The sequence below is a fragment of the Columba livia genome, chromosome 3 (genome assembly GCF_036013475.1).
Source record: "Columba livia isolate bColLiv1 breed racing homer chromosome 3, bColLiv1.pat.W.v2, whole genome shotgun sequence".
NCBI classification, from domain to species: Eukaryota; Metazoa; Chordata; class Aves; order Columbiformes; family Columbidae; genus Columba; species Columba livia.
The window spans coordinates 91517295-91539637 of record NC_088604.1 but is presented as its reverse complement, the minus strand read 5'-3'; the positions used below and the strand labels follow the sequence as shown (position 1 = coordinate 91539637).

Sequence of the window (22343 nt, the reverse complement as noted above, 5' to 3'; positions counted from 1 at the left end):
GGGTGCTGCAAGGAGGAAAAGTAAATGCTCTCAGAACCAGCTGTGCTGGCGTTTGTAAGGCTACTTATGTTCAAACCAGTGTTCTGCTGACCCAGGTTTGCATTCATGAGAATCTTTGTGGCCGGTCAAAGTGCCATTAGTGTTAGTATGAACAAATGTTTACAAGAATGTTTGTGCTGGAAGTGCTCTTTCAGCCATTCTGAAAAGTTGTGGTTTTAATTATTCGTACAATAGATTAATTTGACACTCACAGGTGGCCCTGGATACTTGGCAGGGAAGAAAGCTGAATGGTGTGCTGCTGATTTATGCAGTGTAGGCCATCAGTCAGAGATTGCAAACACCATCAGGTGACCATTCAGAGAAACAATGAAGCAAAAACTCTCCAGTTTTAAATGCCTCCATTTCATCTCCAAACCTTTCATTTAATCTCTTTTTTCATATACTCTGCCCACCCCTGCCCTTGTTTGCTAGTCATTAGAATTCCTTGTATAGCTCTTTTCTTCGTATAATGGAGACTTCTTGGGTGAAAGTATGTGTGGGGAGGAGAAACAATGAAGAAAGAGAGTGGGAATATAGCTGTTGACTGTGGCAGAGAGGTGCATAATGGATTTTCTGGCTGCAAAGATTTTGTGTCTTACATTAAAGTTCCTGAGAGCTGATGAATTCAGTTACTGTTTCATGGGAAGAGGTTTTTTGTTGGTTGTGTTTTGTTTTTGTTTTTCTGTGTGGCAAATCATGGGACATTTTCTTCTTCCATTGCCCTAGGCTCTGGTCCACAACATGCTTCAACATGTGGCAGAGAAATCAGTAGGGCTACTGACACAATTAAGAAATCTCCTGGAACAAACCTCAGTCTTCCTGATGTGATCAGTTTAAAGGGTCTCATCTGAGCATCATTGAAGTCAGTAGGACTATTTCCAGTGTTTTCACTAGACTTTGAATTATGCCATTAAAACAGTACTTATAATTTAGTTGGTAGCCCCACGTATGCCCCAAGGGGGTGTTCCTGTTTCAGTTAGTAGTTTCCAGATTCATAGTTGACTAGGCAATCAGCAAGACTATAATGCTCTCCTAGTGCTTTCAGGGAAGAGCTTGGTAATAAAATATATGTTGGCCATTGGGCTGATTGATACGAGGTTTCAGAAACTTGGCAACTATTGCTCTACATATAGATTGAATTTTATGGCTGTGGGGAGCTGTACAAGTGAGGAAAAGACCAAGCAGAGGAGTCTGTTTCTTCACTTGCACTTTTCAGCCCTTCTTCATGCTTACATTAACAGTAAACGTTTTCTTATATTTGATAGCATCTAATAAATACCAACTCCTTTGTTTATGAATGTGTTAGTTAATATTGTCACCTGAATGCCTTCAAATGATGCAATGAGGAGGCTCATTGACAGGATGGCATATCAAGTCAAGTAGATTCTGTTCCTAAGTAGCGTGTTAACAGATCACTGCAGAAGGGAAGTTCCTGATCTGCTGGTACGTTTTAGTTCCAGTTCATTACAGGCAACTCCTTTTAGATTTTAAGGAGCTACGAGGTGCTGAAGTCTCACAAAGCTGAGCATTAAGAGAGCACGTTTCAGTTAAGTCTGCAGTACTTGCATCTAAAATAGTTGGGTTTCAAATAAAGGTGTATTTCCTCAAAATTAAACCACTCCATCCCAGAAAGTCAGTTGTCATGTAATAAAAGTCTCCAAAAGCAGGACTTTTTGGATACTGTAATGCTGTCTGGTTCTTGATTAGGGATGACTCTGATTATGGTTGACAGGATCTGCAGACTATCTTGTACAGAAATGAGGTCTTCCTGTAGGCTCTGTGTCTTTCAAGCATTACTTAACAGCTTTTGCATCTACTTTTCTAACCTACACCTCTCCAGACATGTACAGTCTACGGGTCTTAGTCTTTTCTACTTATAATTTGTGAGTGATGTTAATGACAGTTCAGGGTTTTAAATGAGGAAAGCTCTATTCTGTAATAAAATTTTCAAATCATTTCTTGTTTAAAATTCTCATTAATTTTGATTTTAAAGATACTAAAGCTCTATATTTTTATTAGACTTAGATCTGTGTGGTCAGCTGGAAAGGAAGGTTGGGGGGAACAGACTGTACTGTAGCAGAAGAGACCAACTTACATATTTCACTATTTTGGAGGCTGATCCTGAAAGGTCATGACTGCTTTCTCTTCCCATTACAATCTGCAATATAAAATTCATTTTCAAGCAAAATGTGGCTAGTACAGCATGAGCTGCTAAGGTAGCATGGTATTTCAGGTCAGAATTTGTGTCCGGAATCCGCTGTCTCTTTCTTGTCATAGCAGAGCTGCAAGCAGCAGCTGAACTCAGCTTGCACTGAAGTGCCTTCTTGATTTACTCTGGTAATGTTTTAAAAGGAAGTAAAATTTGCTAAGGTTTAAAAACATAGTGCAGCAAAACTAGATGATCTTCCTTTGAAGGAAGAAACTTGTTAGACCTTTCAATGTACTGCTGCCATAGTATGTAAGTAGTCAGTTGATCCCACATTTGTATTTAAGGTTGCATGATTGAAATGTGCCTGAAAGGAAATATAAAAATAAGATACTCTCCTTCATTAACCTTAGACATCTGGAAATAGTTTGGAGTGGAGGCTTAGAACGAAACCAAAACTTTTCTCAAAACTGTGATGTGCACCAAGGTCTGCTAATCTGACCTCCTGTGTCCTCCTTTCTGTGAGGGTTTACTGTGATCACTGAAAGCCCCTTGTGTGATCAGTTTTATGGGATAATCTTAAAAGCAAGTATAGAGAAATTTCTTCTGAGTCTCAACCTACCTCTTTTGCAGCTGGAAGAAGGAGAATACTTTGCTAAAATGGTGATAGACCTGGGTGAGGATGCTGGAGAGTCCCTCGCAAAGGGTTACCTGGCACTGGGGCTGACGTACAGTCTTCAAGCTACTGACGGTGAGTTGTCCTGTTTGCCAAGTATTTTGTATGGAGAGCGTCCATTCAACGTTGTCAGTGCAAACAATGGAAATTTATTAGAAACTGCTTCTAGGGCTGACTGGACATGGAAAACAATCAGATTGCAAGACAAATGGGGACTTCTCACTTCCTGAGAAAACTGTCTATGGTAACAAAATCGAAGTTTTTAGGTAAAGGAGTAATTGCAAATCATTAGTTAGGAGGTGATGATCTGACTGTGGCCAAAGATGTTTGGTATGCTTTACTTGGATATTTGCGATACGTTTCTTTCACTTATTTACACAATAAATAGTCAAATTTTCCATCTATTTTCATCTTTTTGTCACCCACTCAAATCACAATCCAAGAACTGGAGTCAGAAATGATTGACTTCAGTTCCTGGCGTGACACTGATTCCCCACAGAGATTCAGCCTCTCTGTGATGTCGTTTCTTTCTCTGCTTAGAAGTAAACAAGATAAAAATATCTACCTCACTGGTACATGTGGATCTGACTAGATATAGGCCACTGAATGTAAGAAGTGTTTGGGTTTTTTTTAATGCTGCTTGCTTGGAGTTTGAATGGCTGGACAATGAGCTCCTGCAGATTTGGTGCTTGGTAGCCAGAAGGTCTTGAAGTCCCAATGTTTGGGAGAGTTCTAGCTCTGACCTTCATCAAGCTCACAGGTGGGAGCAGTCTTTGTTTCTTCTATAACTTCTAACATATGTAGAGGGCCTTCTAACATAGTTTCTTTGTGTAAGAGCTAGGCTAGTGTGTTTTCTAATCAATTTAGCAGTCCTGCCCCCACGTAAGCAATGGCTTTTCTGTCAGATCGGTCCTATAGAAATAAACAAACTTCTTCCAGAAAATGAGCCTGAGACAAAGCTAAAATGACTGTATGGTATCCTGGAAGTATGCTGCCCCTGCAAGTTACACCAGAATTCTGCAAGGCATGTGTATTATGAGGAAGTGGCTTGCGCTCTTCAGTAGTGCAAGCTGCTGTATTTTTTCAGCCAGCCATATCTGATCAGCTGTTCTGAGACCTGCTTTCCAACATGGGGGTTAACAGGCACTGTATCTCTTCAGTTCTCCATTTCTGTGCCTCAGAATAGTTCCCCCTAGGAAGTATGTGTCAAGAAACATATGTCCTTTCTAGCTTGAACTTTCTCATATATATATGTATATATCTAAAGTTCATTGAACACTGAGTTCTGCATAACAGCCCAGCTTTTTAGGGCACTTTGCCTAGGTTTTGTATAAACTATCCCTAATGCTATACAAGGTCCCAGAGACTATTTTCAGAGGTAGAAGGTTTTCTATATTAGTCCATTACAATCTATTTGTTATCCTCAGTATGGGAAGGAGGTGGTTTCTAAAGAATGGAGTTGTAGCAGCATGTGCTCTACTCTGGCTTTAAAAATACTTTGGTGCAGCAAAATGTGAGTTGAAAACTTTTCTTCTGGAAGAGAAGTCTTCTCAGAGTTTTCAAGAGGTTAGTTCGGATGTTGTAATAAGTGTCCTTTTAATGTAAAAGAAACAGTCTTCAAAACATTTGCTTTGGATTTTTTTTTTTCTAATTTAGCATCTGATTTATGTTGTGAAACAGTGGAACGCCTGCCCTCTGCTATCGCTAGCCTTTAAGTCAGTGTGGCCAATTATGGTCAATTATTTGAGGGAAATCTGGAGAGTGTGTCATTGAAGTTGCTGAAAGATGTATCCTCAGAGGAAGCCATTGCCACTTTTGCCTCACTCTTAGAAGCACAAATCTCTTCTTCATACCAAATGCCCATCCATTGCTATGCTGAAATTTCTGCAGATCTGTTCCCAGTGGCTCCCGGTCAACCGAAAACCTTTCTCTTCATCTTGGAGTTCCAGTTTTAAAGTAAGCTGCATAGTCAGCTTTGCCTCCCTTAGTTCTGGTGAAGAATCTTTTGAAGGCAGGAGAAGGTGAGATGAATTTAATAAAGGCTAAAGAGGAAAGATCAGGTTGAGAATGCATTGTGAAATACAAGTGCTCTTCTTACCTAACATCACCACCTCATATCTTCTGAAATCTTTGTAGATGTAACAGATGCTCACTCTTTCAGAGATGAGAGAGTGTGCTGGACCTCTGATTTCATTTACAATTTGGTATAAGGCCACAGATCAGGGATGGAATTGGAAACCTTTTCTATCAGTCCCTGTGGCTTTCATAAATCATCAGTATACTGGTAGCACTGGTTGATGTTAAAAAAAATCTCATTTAGCTGTAAAGGTGCTGTAAATGGCATGGTTAACTTGCATCATCTATCCTCGGTATTGTCAAACACAAATTTCCATATGTTTATCCAAGTCAGACACAAATCTAGAGATGGGCAACCAGATTTCCAACTTAGTTGTAGATGGAGATGCAGTTCATAGCGTGGGAGGTGGGACTCACTTGCTGTTTCTCAGTAGTGCAGAGACAAAGCTGACTAGTTGTAGAATAATCACTTATTTTCCATAACATATTTTGTGATCTTTCTGTCTACAAACTGAACACCAGTCAAATGTCTTATAAGGTGAAACCTAGAAGTTGTCCATTTGATGTTTATTTTGGCAAATAATAAAATTTATTTAAGTCTTTCTCATTGTGTGGCATCTCCAGAACTGCTCTGTAGCTTACATAAGGAATCTTGTAGTTTCTGTGAGAAACAGAATTTGATGTCTTGTTCTGGATGAATGTTTATAGCTATGATCAAATCCTTTCAAATATCTCCTCAAGCATTTTTATGTTTGCATCAATCTTGATTCTTTAAATTTTTTTTCTGTAAGTTTTCTTCCTTTTTACCTTTTCCAGTATTTGGCGGTGGACTTGAACACTCAAGGCTGTTGAGGTTAAAGTACTTCCAGCTACTTCTAAAAAAATGCTGTATTTTGCATGAAAAAACATGTCTTTAGATGTATTCTTTAAACTGCAAATGATTTGTTCAGTTTTTGCTACTTAGATTAGATTTTGTGGCATAAGCATTTTTTGATCTTTACAATTGGAGAAATCCTGAAGGTTACTGTTCCTCCCAAATGAACCTGGTGTTCTGAAGAGCTGTTGGAAGATGTAGGAATAAAAAAAGATCTGATCACTATGATTACTTTGGTAAAATAGATTGCTTTCAAGGTTTCACTCACTAGCATGTTGCAGAATCCAAAGAATCTGATGACTTTTATGTCTTGTAGAGGAACACAGCTCTTTCCTCTTAATATTTTTTAAGAATACTTGAATTTTATCTGGTTTTGATGCTTAAGTATATACTACTTACTTTCTGTTTTGGAGTTTACACTGACTCGATGTGTGAAGTCAAATATATTCATAAGTGGATGTTTGCTGATGGATTAACTACTCATCTCTTCTTTGTGCTGTTGATCAGTAGGTCCAGAATTCAGGATAGGTAGAAGAAGAAACAACTGCTATGCAAGATCTGAAAACTAAGAACCAGAACAAGACAGCCATTGTACTTCTCAAAATTATCCTTAGCTGTCCAGATACTTTGGATCTGAGAAAGCTGTGCTTGTCTTAGCTCTTCCTCCATTCCCCTTGCTCTTGATAATGATGTTATCTTATGATACCCTGGCACAACAATAACTTGATTCTTCTCCTCCTCTTGTGGTTTTGGCTAGGAATTAATTCACACATTGAGAAGTGCCTGTATTGGGCAAGATCCTTTAGTCAAGCAATTAGAGGCACCAAGGAGGGTACCAGTGCTAATGCCATGCCTGAAGAAGCCTTAAAGTCTGTTGTGGTCTCAAGGGAGGTGGTGGTTTGTTAAGGGTTTTGTCAGAGCTGTCAATTTGGCTCCTGGTACTCTCTGTTCAACCTACAACACCCTCCTACGTGAAGATGGTGGTGGAGATGGTCTGTGTCTGAGTCAGAATATGCTGCTAGTTACTGCTTTTATAATTGTATACACCAACCTGGCAGAGGGCCTGTTATGCTCTTAGTGTCTTGTCAGCGTATGTCCCCTTCTCCTCCCAGACCCCTTCAGCGGTACCTGTAAATGAAAAATTAATCAGCATTTCAGACAAGGGAGCTGGAAGGATCTTTAATAAAAATGAGATTGAGAATTCAGGTTAAAATGCTGGGTTTGTGCAGTTCTTTAAAAATAAAATGGCATGTTTTCCAGCCATGAACACAAGCATCACCTGATCTCCATAGTTTTTGTGCTCCCAGTTTGAAATACTCCGTGCTTGTGTAACCACTTATTTATTTAATCTGAAAGATGGAATTAAACTCTTAAATACTGTTGTCGTCTTCTACAGCTACTCTGAAGGACACTCAGGATGAATTAAATAAGAAAGCACTTCAGACTTTGGAGAGGTGAGTAAGAATCTTGCAGATAGTTGCATTATGTATTTCTTTGAATGAACTCAGAATAATAGTTGGGTTTAATGTTGTTGCTTTTTTGTGTGTTTTTTTGTTCTTTTTTTTTCTTCTGTGTAAGGCTTCCTTGCCTGAAAGTTTAAAAACAGTTAAGTAGATTCAGCAATAGTCTCTCAAAACCATTCCTGTGATGGCTAAATGCAGTGGTTATCTGGTTGAATATCCAAGGTAAGAGTACCTCTTCTGCCATTAAACAGGAATAACCTGAGCCTTAAACTGGCTGCATTGAGATCTACAGTGCTGGGGAATGCAGCTTCCTCGCATGAGGCCAGCAGACAGATACAGAAAGCTGGTTTTGTCTCCGTTCCTGTGTGAAGCAGGCTTAAACTCCTATATACTGCATGGTGGGAAAGTGCCTTCACCATCAGGGTGTAGGCTGCTATGGGGTGACCTAGCAACACTGCACCTACCAGGGAGGAGATGGGTGCTGCCCTAATGAGTGTTTACACGAGCTGTTATATGAAAAGGGGGCTACAGAGGTAGCGGTACAAAGTAGTCACCACTCACCTGTTGTTCACCACTGTATTTCGTGGGGAGGTCTGATCTGATGGCTCTGCCCTGAAAGCGTCTCTGAATTAAACTCCTCTGTAGCTGCAGTTTCCTCAAGTAAAACTGCTTCAGTTAAAAATCGATTTTGTCAGTTCTGTTGTGGTAGAGAGGTGAGGTGTGAGCTTCCTGACCCTGTTACCACTAAGTTACACCACCCAAAATACACCAGGTGGTGTTTGGAAAGTTAACATTGTAAATGTAGAATGGCAAATAAATGGAAGCTTATATGGTCTGAGTCTTGGGCTGAAATGTCTAATTATGGATTTGGTGTGGCCATAAATACATTAGAGAAGTGAAGTGAATTTGAGATCTCTGGTATCTCAAAGGACAGATGTAGTAGGTTGAACATACTACTGGATCTTAGCAGTTTTTCTGTGGCTGAGCAAGAGGGAGTCCAGCATGTTTGTCTTGCACTGTTTTTGCAGTGGTTGCAAGAGCTGTGTAGTAAGCTGAAACCATGAATGTAGTTCTGGATATTTACCCTGTGAAGATCTGAAAGATAAAATTTTTATTTGGTCAGGTTTTAGATCAGAAGTATACTTTTAAGTTGCACTAGTTCCTGGACTCCAATGTAGTACTTTCACTACTGCCCAATTTTGATGTAATTGCTGTGCTGCAGTGCTTTTAAACGGCATTTATTTTTATCCTTTGACCTTTCCCACTGTCTGTGGCTTGTTTTCATCCTATCCTAACTCTAGCTAGGAAGCAGACAAGTTTCTAGACAAACATTAAGGACTCAGGCTTCAGCCAACACGGATGTTGTGACAGCAGGCTGGTTACTAGTGTCTTCCTAGATGCCTGGGTTTGGTTTCTTAATTTTTATTTTTCTCTTCCTTGTTTTTCACCTGCATTTAAACTACATGTGTGATCTCTCAGGCCATGGTTTGACCTGTAGGTGACCTTATAAGTGACCTTTTCAGCTGGAAGCTAGGATCAAATATTTTTCTAATACGTTTTGAGGTAACTGAACAATTAAGTAACAGCCCATTGTTTCTTTCCAAAAGCACTGTTAATCTTTTCTCACATACACCCTGTTATTTATTGTTGGAGAAGCTACTGAAGGTTTCACAGGAGCTGCTGCTGAAGCGGTAGCTCCCCCTGCTCCAACAGCTTAGGGCAAAGCTGGGTTGTCTTGTTGTTTGGGTTTGGGGATTTTTTGTTTGTTTGTTTTTGTGGGGGTTTGTTTTGGTTTTTGTTTAAGAAATTAGTGACTTGCCTGTACTAATTGCACCTTGATGCCTTTGGCATTGCTTCAGAATCCTGGAGTGCTACCTTTACTTACAGAGTTACTGGACGTATTCAGTCCATATTAAATTAATTAATTCTAGAATAACAGAATCATAGTTCTAGAGCCATTAGTTATAAAAGTCAACTCTAACAGCTTCTTGCCCTCAGGCTAAGATGGCATTTAAGAGGAGGCTGCCATTAAAATGGTGTGTGGTTTGTTTCCCGAAGTAATTATGTGATTATTCTATTTTTGTTTGTTTGCTTATTTGCTTGTTTATTGTTAACAAATGAATAGTTTTGGCAGGGTTTTGCACCACCAACCTGGTCAGCCTGTCATTTTCCCTCATGAGGACATTAATCGTCCTCGCTTTGGGCAGGGCAGTGCAGGTGCAGGCTTCCCTGGTGTCCTGGAACACAGCCCAGAAAGAGGTCAGGAATGTCAGTTGGCCATGAGGGACCTTATTCTTCCCTATCTCACCCATGTGAAATGACTTCCCCGTGCTGTAGAGCTATGAGCGAGCTCTGTGGGTCAGTGAGGGGATAATCCACTGGTCCCTGGGCTGGGCTGCCAATGTGGCATGAGCCAGTGCCCCCCGCTGCTCCTAGGTTAGGTCCCCAAAACACTATCTTCACATTGCCCTGGCTAAAGGCTTCTCCTCAGGCTGGCAAGCTCAGACTGCGGTTTCCTGCTTAGCATAGTCTGAGAGGGAGAGTTCTGCCCTGGTTGTCCGTCCCTCTTCCCTGCCTTGCACAAGTCTCTGTGAAGGGCCTACACATCAAGTTCTGGAGATGCTGCAGCCTTCACTGAGGGATCACTGCAGTGCAAATTGTTGCCTGCTCTGGACTGGAAGGTTATATCGGAGAGCTCCAGGCTTGAGAAGTAAGGGCCTTGGTTTTGGTCCCGGCTCAGCTCCTGCCATCAAACCCTCATTTCTCCCTCAGTGTCTTCCCTTTCCAAATTTGGAGCCAACTGTCAATGATTAGACTAGAAGCTGCAGGGTGGAGGATGTTTTGTGTTTGAGCATCTGCTCACATCATGAGCTCCTGATCTTTAGTCCTCTACGTGGTTATAGTCACAATAATAGCAGAAACAATTATTACTTTTTCTGTGTTAACCTAACCCTCTCCTGTTATTTGAAAATTGGCAATATAGGAACAAGTTGGACAACTATCTCCCTCATGTGAATTATGTAAAAATAATGCTTTAATGGGTTTGGCATGAGTCAACAGCTGCTTTCTCCATATCAGTTATCCAAGTTCCAAAACATTAATTAGCATTTAAAGAAGAAGCATGTAAGTTATACAACATCCTGGCAGTTGTGTTTCTCACACTTGTTCCTGTGAGCTTGGCTTAGCCAGGCCAGTGCTTATGTGCTTTTTTGTCTAGTTTTGGTGTGCTCTCCCATTGCTGGACTGTTCTCTGTAGGGGAGGACGGGGTTTTGTTCTGTGCTTGTGTGTGACTCATGACAGAGAAGTTCTGCAAAATACAACCTAACAGTCACTTTTCTTTTTGTCTTGTGTGATCATCCTTTAAAGAGCACGTGACTTGGACCCGGAAGATCACCAGATCATATTGTACCTGTCACTGCAGCTGGCGCTCGTTAGACAGGTATGTGCAATAATTGGCAGCCACTGAGTCACGAGAGAGTGGGAGAAGGACAGTCCAGCTGAACAAGACGCAGACTTGCTAAACAGGGTCCCTTCCTTCCTACATTGTAATCGATAACGATCAGAATGTGTTTGCATAAGTTTTTTTTCTAATTATTATTTTTTAATTAGTAATTCTGTAGCACAGGAATGACCTTCCCTAGGGCATGCGTTCAGCTCTAACTTGTGAGCCGTGCTGTTCCCACTTGGAACTACTTTGTCCGGGTGGGGCAAGAGACGCGTATTTATTCCTGTTCCCTGGGTATCACGCTGTCCTGCTGCTCTCCCGTTACTGCCCGGTTCTGTATCACGCCAGATCGCATGCTCTCAGCGCTATGGGTTGGTTTATTCCATACTTGGGCACATTCGGCATCAGACTTTGACGGGTGCTGGAGCTCTGCAGCGAGTGGGATTAGTTGGCATTTGAATGCTGCTGCAGGTGTTAACTCATAAAAATGAAGCTGATCAGAAAATACACTGCACTGCCTTTCAGGGAAAAAAAAAATGGGCTGTGATTTATTTTTCTGTCCCTTCTTTTTATAATTGGGATGTGTTTTATTTCTCTCTCCCTTCTGTTTAAAAGCCGAAGTCTTTGTTGGAACAGCCCCTATTTTTTAAATGCTTCTCTAGCTAGATTTTAAATTTCATCATCATAGTTTCGTTCTTTGGCAGGCTTTCTGCTTGCTGCAGTTGTCTCTCCTTAGTCTACGCTGCAGACCCCAAAAATTGGATCCTTTTTACTTTCCTGAGCTAATTAGGGGGGCTGTATGTTCATTAGGTCAAACTAATTGTTCCAAGAGAGCACACTCTTGATAATGTCACTTTTGTAACCCTTTCAAAATGAGAGCAGTGTGTTGTGAGGAAGCCTGTGGTAAGAAAGGATAATTAAAATAGCTTATTTAACTTTCTCATCTGCCCACTGGCTGCTTTATGATGCGGTTTGCTCAAGGTCTTTTATTAAAAAATATCCAGCTACCCTTCTTTCTCTCACAACTTTGGGAAGCTATCTGATCTGCTGCCTCTTCTGCTTCTTGCTATTACAGCTTTTCAGCTGCTGTCCTTAAAAAATACAATCAAGACTTTTGTGGTCATCGGTTCTTTGTTGTTTTCCCTGTTATTGGTCCACTGCATTTTAACTTACTACCCTTTCCTTTTCTCCAGTTGTAGACTGTCTTTACAGTGTCGTTTTGTATGTCACATTTCATCATTTCCCTTCCCTCCTGTTCTTCCCGTTCAGTCTCTTGTCCTCATGTTCACTTTCTCTTTTGTCTACCTCAGCTGTGTACTTTCATCCTTGATATTCTGACAGTCACCCCTGCTACCATGGAAGTGTGATCTAAGTGTGTTATGTCGTGTCAGCCTGACCCCTGCGATGCTGCTTCTGCTCTTCTCCATGTAGTGAGATATAAATCTTTAATGCATGCCTGGAGACAGAGGAGATAACCTGAGACATCTTTATTTTTAGACTGCTGTAAAATATCCCTACTCTTCTTCTGCCAGTTTACTTAATGATAAACATTTGGTAATGCATTTTTAATATCCTTAATTATTTAAAGTATCTAATATATTCTCTTTCTGATTAACTGAAAGATGATACTTTTTTTTGATAGATTGCATTAATGATTGAACGTCGCAGTTAGGGCTTTAATCAGGTGATGCTACAATACCAACAAATCAGGCCATTCCTACACAGTGGGTTATAATATAATACCTAAATGCTGTTCTCAACAAATAGGCCTTTTTGTTTCCATAGTCAAGGTCACTAAATGAGGTAACCTTAACCCAACACTGAAAAATGTAGGTATCAGCTTGCATAGATAAGAGGGCATTTTCATGGAACAAAGCAAGAGAAGCAGCTGACCGGTGGAGTGCCAAGCAAAGTTGGAACAATTCATCTTCCTTGGAAGACTCTTTAAAATATTTCCAATTGCAAGGGAAAGGGGAGATGGAAGAGCATAAGCTTCCCTCTGACGTGCAATGAGGACGTGACAAGAAGTGGAATGGTTATAAAAAGTTCTCGCAGAGTTGTCAGTTGAAAACCACCAGCAACCAAAATGAAAGATGATGATGATGATGTTGTTTGTGTTTGTATGTGTGCCTTTGTGTCTTAAAGACCACCAGCATCACTGGGAGGACTCTTGTGACTCCTCAGGGGTCTAGGTCAGCCCCACAGCATTTTAGGGTGGATTTTTCAACAGAAAACAGAGTAGCGTAGCCTCTTCTGTAAGGAGGCTCTCAATCTGTTTTTTCCTCCAAAGCTGAAGTGCCGTGAGGCCAAGGTCAGTGTTTGCTGTGGTGGTTTTCTCCTGCAGCGTCTGGCTGGCAGCCGGCCGAGCTGATCGGCCATTGAGACTTGTAACTCTCAACTCCTGGCAGCTGGTTCGGCTGCTTCTCCTGTTTCTGTGGTAACAGCATTTGGATCAGCAAAAAACAAGATAGAATGAACATTTTAAAGCTCAGTGATTTTAATACCTTGCCTTGTTTTTTAGCAGGCCAGTTTCTATGGAAATGACTCGAGAGTCAGCACTCCTGTTAATTTTAAGTGCTGGTTCACTTCTTGTTTTGGGTGCTGGTGTTGTTTTTGACCTTGAATGCCATGTAAATCAGTATTGGATACATAAAAACAACACATGTACATTTTAATACTTGATTTGATTTGACCTTTCTTAGCATGAAAATAGGGAGGGAAAGACAGCCAGGGGCCAGCAGCTGAGAATTAGAGGTCTTGCTTATCAATTTCATCTGTGGGCTGCCAACAAACCTGAAGTTTCAAGTGGCAATATCCAAAAAAACGCCTACCGCCTTTTAGAATGTCTGGATGTAAAAATAAGCTAAACATCGGTTAAGACACCAGAGAAAACATTTCAGCTGTTTTCTCTACAGTTTTTATCCTGGTTTCAAGAAGGTGAGACCGCTATCTGTTCTTGACCCCAGGAGGGGAGCTCTGTTTTAGGAGGTATCGAGTGGTGCTTCTTCCAGCGACTGCTGGATGTGGGTGGTTCTGGTCTGAGTTTCTCCCAGACTAGCTAGTGCCTCTTCTGCTGAACAGCAACATGCTGCTTTTCTGTCTAGGTCCTGGCCTGGGTTTTTCTGGTGATCAAAACTAGCTTGTAGTAAGAATTAAGTAATAACTCAGAGATATGCCTGTGCCCGCTTTCCTGAAGTTATGGTGCACTGTAGCAAGTCTGCTTTCAATGGAAGCTCTTGCTGGTCAATAAAGCTTTCTCCTTTCTATAATCCTTGTGCTATAAAAAGAGATGGAGAGGATAGTTTTAATGGTTAATTAGCTGTAAGTCACAACCAATGTGAAATTATAAGGCCTGAAAACTCCTCTTATGAAATCCTGATTCATTTATCATTCTAAATATGCAAGTGCATTCTACTGTTGGGAATTATTTTTAACACTTGTACTGTTTTCCTTTTTATACCCACAACGGTAACATCCCAGCATTGTTTTTAAGAAAGCATTATTGAAAAAAGTCCTATTATGTAAGAGGCAGCCTAAATAATCCATATTGTGGCATTATTTTGGTGGTGCTGCAACATGCTATTTTTGGCTTGCTGCAGTGTCTTTCCTTCCTAATCAGTGTGATCTGAATATACCTGTGTGCCATGCAGAACATGTGTGGTATATTTATTAGCAAAAAGATGGATCAGAGAAGGGTAGCATCTTCTTACTGCAGGCCCTACTTGTACTTGCAGTCCGACTGAAATAGGGTTACTTTAAAGTGCAGTACTTGCAGGGAATTTAAACTGGCAGCCTACCTCTCATACAGCCCTGAAGTTTTAGGGTGCTGTCTGGGCTGCCAGCATCCATCTTTCTCATATTACATAGTTACTTAAATAAATAAGCTGTGGTATCTGTCAATGGATTGATGTTCTCTGCTTTCCAAAAGGAGTTTGTGTTGACTGCTGCCAAATATCTTGCTTTTATTGTTCTAGAAATTTAGTTGTGTTTTGTATAATGCTTCCCATTAAGGAATAGAGTCTCTTCATATTATTAAAGGGTATTTTTTCTTATCTGTGTTTTGTTCACTGTTTCTAATTCTGCAGCAGTACTGTGTGGGCTACCAATGCTGTTACAGCACTAAGGGATGTTTTTGGGCTCAAGTTAAACAACCGGGTGTCAGGGAGCATGATTAACTTCCCAAAACAGCCATTGCCTGTGATTCTGATGGTACTAGAGGGAAGCACAGAAATGAGATGTAATGAATGGCTCAAAGCAGGGTCAGCTGGAACAAGTTGCTCAAAGTCCTCTCCAGTTTGGTTTACGGATTTTCTTTTTCTCCTAATTAACTTCTTTTTCCCCAAACTTAGAATTCCTTTGTAACTACTTGTGCAGGTCTGAGACGGAGGAATAGAAACAATCTGAGGTGTTTTTAGTCCTGAGTGCCAGAAGAGTCTTAATAGCAGCTTTGTTTTAGCAAGTCAAATTTATGTACTTCTGCTATAGGTGCTAAAGAACTTTCTGTATGGGCAGCTCTGGGCCCATCACAGTTTCATGCCTGTTGTCCTCATTCCAAGTTGTTGTGTCATTGCTAGTGCTTTTACATTGTAAGAAAATGTGTCCTCGTAAGCTGCTGAGGGAACATTGGTGTTTTAAGCCAATGTGTATACCTTTGCAGTAGGCTATAATAACATATGTGGTTAAAGTAGCTCCACTGACAAGCAATAATTCATTAAAGCTGAGCACTCAGTCATATATCCCAACCTGAATCTCAGCCAGGACGTTCAGCAGTTTTGAAGCTGTGGGCCAGATGCCAGCTTGGGGTTATGTCTGCAGAGCAGTTGCACTGATGTCCAGGCTCTCATGGCATCACTAGTAACACAGTAGTAGCTCAGTACTTGGGCTTGTATGTGCACGGTAAGAGTGAAACGTCACTTGGACACGAGGTTGAAGTTGTCCCATGAACAGAGTATGTACCATGCTCCCAGAAGTACACTTGGGATCTAGATAATCAGCACCTTCTGCTGTACCTGCAGGCAGCGGAATTGCTGCTTTCCTTAGTTGTGTGCTGCCTGTTTTCCTGAGTGACCTGTGGAAGCGGTGGGAATTGGACACTGGTGGTATGGCAAGGCAGGAGAACATCTGCAGAGCTTTGCTAGGTGGAAAGTTCTCATAGCAGGAAAGAAGGAGCTATGTTCTCAGTCCATTAAGGGAAGGAGAGGGAAGGTATATATGAAGGTATGTTTTTCAGTTTTGTTTTCTGCAGGCTGCCAGGGCCAAACACAGATCTGGAGTAATTTAAGTAACAGTAATTTCAGCTGCTAGAGAATCTTAAAGGAAATCCTACATATAAAACTTACTGGTAGCTAATGGAAAGAAAATCTACCAAGAAGTTCCCTTTTGAAAAGATAGCCTAAAATAGGATATTGGATCAGAAAGAACATGTGATATACTTGAATTTATTATAGATGTTAAGTTTTCTGCCAAGCGAGACTTGATTCTAATGACATGCTGCTGCTGTGAGTGTCAGGACTGTTCTTTACATCACTTCTTGCAAAGATATTTCTTTTTCTGGCAGCATTTTGAATCTTGACTGTTTTACCCTTGAACATTGAAACTTAATTTTTATGTTCTTGATCCAAGTCATGAAAGTCCCAAGAGACAAAATGTGGCAGAGATGTGTAATGATCTCCCTCAGGTGAAGAGCCAGCCACCCATCCTAGAAAATGAAGCTGAGATTTGGGCCTCTGCCATGGATCTGTTTAGAGAGAGAAGCACTGTGCCAGAGTAAAAGGGGGGTTGATTGGATCAGGTCTGCTGCTCCTGTTTATAAGCAGTGATTTAGTAATGCTGCAGGCTCTTTTCTCTAGAATGTATCATTATTTTTTTTTTTTCAAACTGCAGTACGTTAATTTTGTCAAATTGTTCAGATAGTAGAAGTCTTTCTCATAGGTGCCTGTTCTTCAGAATTTCTTATGACTGTGTTTGTTCTTACTTGTTGGTTATAATGTAGGACTGAAGAAGAAATGTGTTCTCTTTTTATTTCTACCCCATCTGCTCCCAGATTTCTGATGCTATAGAACATCTTCAGGAAGCACTGCAGCTGTGCAAAGATGACATGAATTCACTTCATCTGCTGGCCCTCCTCTTTTCAGCTCAGAAGCACTATCAGCATGCACTGGATGTTATCAACATGGCTGTTGTTGAATACCCGGAAAGCTTTAGGTAAGAGTTATTACCTGATGCGATACATCCAGTCAGGAATGATCTGCTCGTTAGCTCTGTTGTTCTCAGTTATACACAAGGAGCCTATTAAATCAAGTGTGCTACTGGTGTGATGCTCTCCTGGGTGTACTGGGAAGTTAAAACATGTGAGTATCAGGGTATTCTTTTGATTTTCTGCCTTTGTGGTCTTCCTGTTTTTAAAACTAATAATTGTGCTTGCTTGCTTTTCCAGTATTTGTCTTTCTGTATTGTGCTGATGGTGTCTTGTTCCATCTATCTCCTTGTACTTTTTTGTATGTCACTTTACATGTGGAGAAATGAGTGTGAGATAACTATGATGATGTCTGTATATATCACAAATAATTTTATATTGGGTAAATTTCCTCATTGAAGACAAACATTCTTTATGTATTGACCATTCTTTTGATGCCCAGATGTGACACAATTTGCTGTAATGGCACAGCTGAGGGAAAAGATCAATTGAAAATCACAAGCTGTAATAATGTGTGGCTGAATGGATGGCTTGGCTGCCTAAGAGCAGGTTTGAAGCAGCACAGACTTCTTGGAGCCAAAGCTTTCCACTGTTCTATGTTTGACTCAGTCCCTCATCCATCTGAGGGAGACAAATTGAATTCCTTGCGATTTACTGTCATGACCTTTCAAAACAATGAATTTGTCTGTTCTGTGCAAAAATTAAAGCTACTCTAATACTTTCTGGTGATCAGACTAGCTGAATTTCTTAGCCAAACTGCAGAAAATCCTTTTGCCTTACTGGAAATCCAGCTTCCATTCAGAATTGCCTGTATTTAACTGATGTTTCAAACTCATGCAGAATTGTCTTTAGACAACCTACTTTTGCAGGGGAGAGAGGGAGCCTCTTCCACAGGTGTAGTCCAGCAGCCAAGAGGGATGTTGTCTAAACCAGAGCAAAGCAAGTTTCACAAGTGAGATGGAGGCTATCTACATGTGAGCTTGAACGCTATAGGATCTTTTAGAACTATGGTGCTGTGTCAGCATGCAATATTTTTCCTTGTAAGCTGCATGTTGCCCTTTAAAATAGCTGTGCTGCCTGTGTTTTTGAGGTTATTCGCTTTGTGGATGTGAGGAGCTAAGACTGTCAGTGCACGTGTTTGAGAACAAAGTGAAAATTAGTAACGGAAGAATTCTTAAAATGCTGCCAACATCTCTTCCAAGTGTGAACATGAGTGTAATTGCAACAGGAGATACTCCAGTGGTTGCTGAGTTGTGTTTTGGGGTTTGAAAGTAATAAGCATAGCAGACGAACTCATGTTGTACATTCAGAACACTCAAAGGTCAGACGTTTGTTGAGGACTACAAACACTCAAAGATAGATAAGACAGAGGTGGAAGAAGAAACTAATTGTTTATGTGAGGAAGAGAGTATTTGCCATGTCAGATCAACCAACTGGTCCGTCAAGTCCTGATCTTTCCTCAGGCACTTACTAAGAATTTATGGTTCAGAGGAGGACAAGATGAAGAAAACATGGTGTGCGAAGTATCTTGGAGGGCTGCTGGGTGGGTTCCTTTATGCTGTCTGGTAATCTGATTTCCCCAAGGCAGGAAAGAATATTATCACCTATGCTTCTATCAGTGAAAGTCTTCATGTGCAGAAAGACCTTGCAAGGAGTAACAGAATAGGTTGTTTCTGGTAGAAACGATATTGGTATTGAAAGCCACAAGTTCATGGTTACTCCTAGACACAGAGTTTGTGCTCTTGGAAGAACCCCTCTTTGCGTGGTGCACACACCGTGGTACGTAACAGTTGGGATGCAGGAGTGGAAGCTGGCTTCTTGCCTCTGCCGCTGTGACCAGCCTGTTGCAGTGTGGGTCCTTCTCTAAACCGGCCAGCAAATAACTAACGAGTGAGGGAATGGAGAAAGAGTATCAGAGTTGCAAGTGAGAGAGAGGGGGGGAAAAAAAAAAATCAAACAAAAACCCACCACAAAACAACCAACAACAAAAAAACAAGAAGAAACCCACACATTTCAAAAAAATGTTTCTGAAGAAAGAGGACAACAGGAGTCCAATGAAGGGGGGAAGTAAGAAGAGTAACAGAATACATCTACAGTTTGTACCAAATCTGAAGCTGTTCCAGACTTTCTAGAGGTCTAAAGTACAGTTTATGCTAGGAGGGCTTTACTGTGTTGTGAAACCTCTTTGAAGGGAGAAAGACTGATGCTATTGTGTATCTCCAGTTATTGCCTTATAGAAAAATGGTAGTAAATTTTACTACTACATGGAATGACTCCAGGATACTTCATGTAAATAGTACAGACAAGTTCAGCTGCATAATTTTAAGGCTGTATTTAAAAGTGGTTGATTATTTTTGCCAATTCACATTGATACGAACCAGGCAACTGTGTAATGTGGTGCCTGGGGGTCCCTTCCTAATGACAAGTCTTTTTGGAAGCATGTAGCAGGAAAAGAAGATGAAACATGCATTAAGGAACCTTAGGGCTCTGTAGATAGCAAAAATTGTAAGCATTACCTGAACGTATATGTCCTAAATAAAAGAAAGAATAATACATAGAAAATCAAGGTCTTAGCTGGCCCAAACTCCAGATGTGTCATACTTTTTATTGGTCTCTGACTGTATGTAATTGAGGTTTTTTTCCTGTTTTTTTTTTATTTTCATGTTGAATTCTTTCATTATATATTTCAAAGAAGGAATCATTCAGGACATCATGTAGTTGGTTAGTGGTTGAAGCCATTGGAAAAAAAAATACTGCGTTGCTCAGCTAATGTACAACAACCTTTCGCATGAGCCCCATAATGCTGACCCACATATGTTTAGAAGTGCTCCTTATTGAAGTGTTTAAACGTTTACTTCACATTTCAGTGCTCGGTACGGTGCATAGGGAGGAGGGATAAAAAAACTAGGCACCGAATACAGTGAGAGATGAACTGGAGTGTTTTGGATCAAGCTGCTGGAGAAGAATGTTGAAGAACAGCTGGATATCCAAAGCCACAAAATTGCTCAGGAAAATGAACTTAGGAGTATCACTTTGGCTTGAAGGGTGGCATATAGTAATGAACATATTACATTAGTCAGTGAATAAATTTGAGTGCTTGGATGTACTGTCAAGCAAAAACAGAGGAAGACTGGATAGAGGAAGAATGGGAGCTAGCTATGTTGGACATGGTGCAAGATGGAGTCAACCAGAAGAAATCTGCTGCCTTGCCATGACGCTAAAAGATAGAAATATACCTGAAAAATTGCTGACTCTTTTGGAGGCAGACTGCCCAGGATAAAACTTAGTGTTCTTACATCCTGTTGATGTTGGTATGCTTTTAAAATAAGTTAATAAAATCAGTACCAACAGCTGGTTTGGGTATATATTTCAAAGCACTATCTCCAGCATAACTGGAATGGAAGACTCCTGTTAGCAATAGGCATCTCCCCTCCAGGTTGATGATGCTGATTTTAAGGTGGATTCCTCCATTGTTTTTCCAGCTCAAAGGCCAGCCTTGTGGGCAGCGTTCTACCTGGAACTCGTTGCAATTATCTCTCCTGGCTTGTCTCAGGGATAGATCTTTTACCTGCAATAAATAGTATCAATGACAGCCCCTCTTGCCCCCCCAGGTGATCTTCTTAATATAATGCTTTGTTTCATTAGAAAGTAAGTATTTCCATTTGTAAATCCTGTATTCAAGCCTCACAAAATGTTCGGTGCAGAAGTCCTGTTGGTCTGGCTGCCGGCAGAACCCACTGCAGAGCGAGGCTGACACGGTCCTTTATCTTCAGCTGTTAATAGTTCCTCCTTCCTGTTTTGTTTGTGTAAAATTGACTTTGTCCTCCTGACTTGCCCACTTGCAGTGTCTGTTTTGCTCTCTGGCCATCTTTTAGCTCTAATTGGTTAGCTCCCAGCGCTAGAAAGAAATTAAGGACCGTACCTAGCCTGAGGTTGGAAATAGAATATCAATTTTATGGACACTGTATTGCTTTATAATTGTTCCTAGACTGCTTATCAAAACCTATTCTGTTGTTTTTTGTCTCCTAGACAGCCCCCCATTAAGTGAGAACAATACGTTCTTCTGACATAACGTACAACAGCTTCTAATTGCTGCCTAATGTGATGGTGAATGTTTTGTTAAATGATCATGTCTTTATATCCGTAGCAGTTCTGCATCTGGCACAGGAGTCGTAACCCTTTTAAATGAATAGCTGCTAATATTCCTTCTCTTCCTAAACTGTAAGTCACTATTCTGTTGCTTTCAGAGTCTCAAAACTAGTTTTAAAGAGAAATAAGAGAGAACTTCTGGGAAGCACGTAAGAGCTCACAAAGTAGCAGGTGTGTTCGTGTTTCAGAGCAGTGTAGTGGTCACATGCAGATGCTTTTTTTTTTACCCAGATATTTGTTGTCGCAAAAGTGATTATTGCAAATGTAGTGGGGAAAAAAAAAAAAAGCTTGGAAGGCCAAGAAATAATAAATGTGTATCTTGGAGACTGTCAACAAAAAAGGAAGCAAATTTTTGCATTGTGTGTGTCATCTTGGTGTTGTTTTAGCAGAAAACTTTTTTTGTTACAACCAGCCCTCAAAATACAAAGTCCTCTTCTAGGTCAGAAGTGGTTTACTGACAGCAAATGTCCTTACTTACTGATTTTATTAAAGACCTGTGAAGTAATAATCTGACAAGAAGTATTTGTCGTAGTCTGGTGCAGACTTACTGTTGGGAGAGCTGTTCTGTGGTATATAAGCAACGTCGTTTACCAGGTGCTTCAGTTGCTACAGAAAAAAACCCAATGTAAAATTAGGATCTCAAAATGTATGATTAAACTGGCATTTCCAGTTTGAAATTTTTTTTTCCCCATTACTTGCCAGGCTGTTTCTTTTATGCTGAAAATAAACAGCTCATGGTTTCTCTGAGCACTATCTTTATGGGCACTAGTGGAGTATTGTCGACAACCATAAAGTAGAACTGTTTTCTTTTCCATATCTTCATAGGGAATAAGGAATCTGTTGTGTCTCAGCTGATGGTTTGCAAACCTTTGTGTTATGCCTAGTCTATATTACAGTTTTCATGTCAGGATAGTTGTACCTCCCACCTCACCCCCAGGTAATATGATTGTGTATGCTCTAGAATGGTTTTACCACTTTTCTCATGAAAGTGGTGGTGACCTCACTTAGCTTTGGAAGTATAGTTTTAGAGAATCAGATCAGCCTGTTCATATAATTTCAGTTCATCATTAAGCAAGAGACAAGGAAGCCTCTGGTACATCTGGTAAGCAGACCTGGTGGTAAAACAACCTGTTAAAATTCTCAGCATAATGTTTTATTTGCTGAATTCCTCAAGGGTAGAAGGTCTGAGGATCTAAAACAGGGATTAATTAATATTTTGGCTGTAGCATTTCATCATGCTAGACAACTTTTATAAATAGGATATTCAAAACTTTTAAA

The 22343-nt window shown here is 40.5% G+C and overlaps 1 protein-coding gene across 6 annotated transcripts in view; it reads left to right on the top strand.

The window, feature by feature from the left end:
- The window catches only part of TTC7A (tetratricopeptide repeat domain 7A), a 176053-nt gene that overhangs the window by 65234 nt on the left and 88476 nt on the right, over positions 1–22343 (top strand). For all 6 annotated transcript variants that reach the window (XM_065059764.1, XM_065059765.1, XM_065059763.1 and 3 more), the window contains 4 exons: positions 2819–2936; positions 7208–7265; positions 10642–10714; positions 16764–16924. In XM_065059764.1, coding sequence (XP_064915836.1) covers positions 2819–2936; positions 7208–7265; positions 10642–10714; positions 16764–16924 — 410 coding nt within the window. The remainder of the gene's footprint in view (positions 1–2818; positions 2937–7207; positions 7266–10641; positions 10715–16763; positions 16925–22343) is intronic.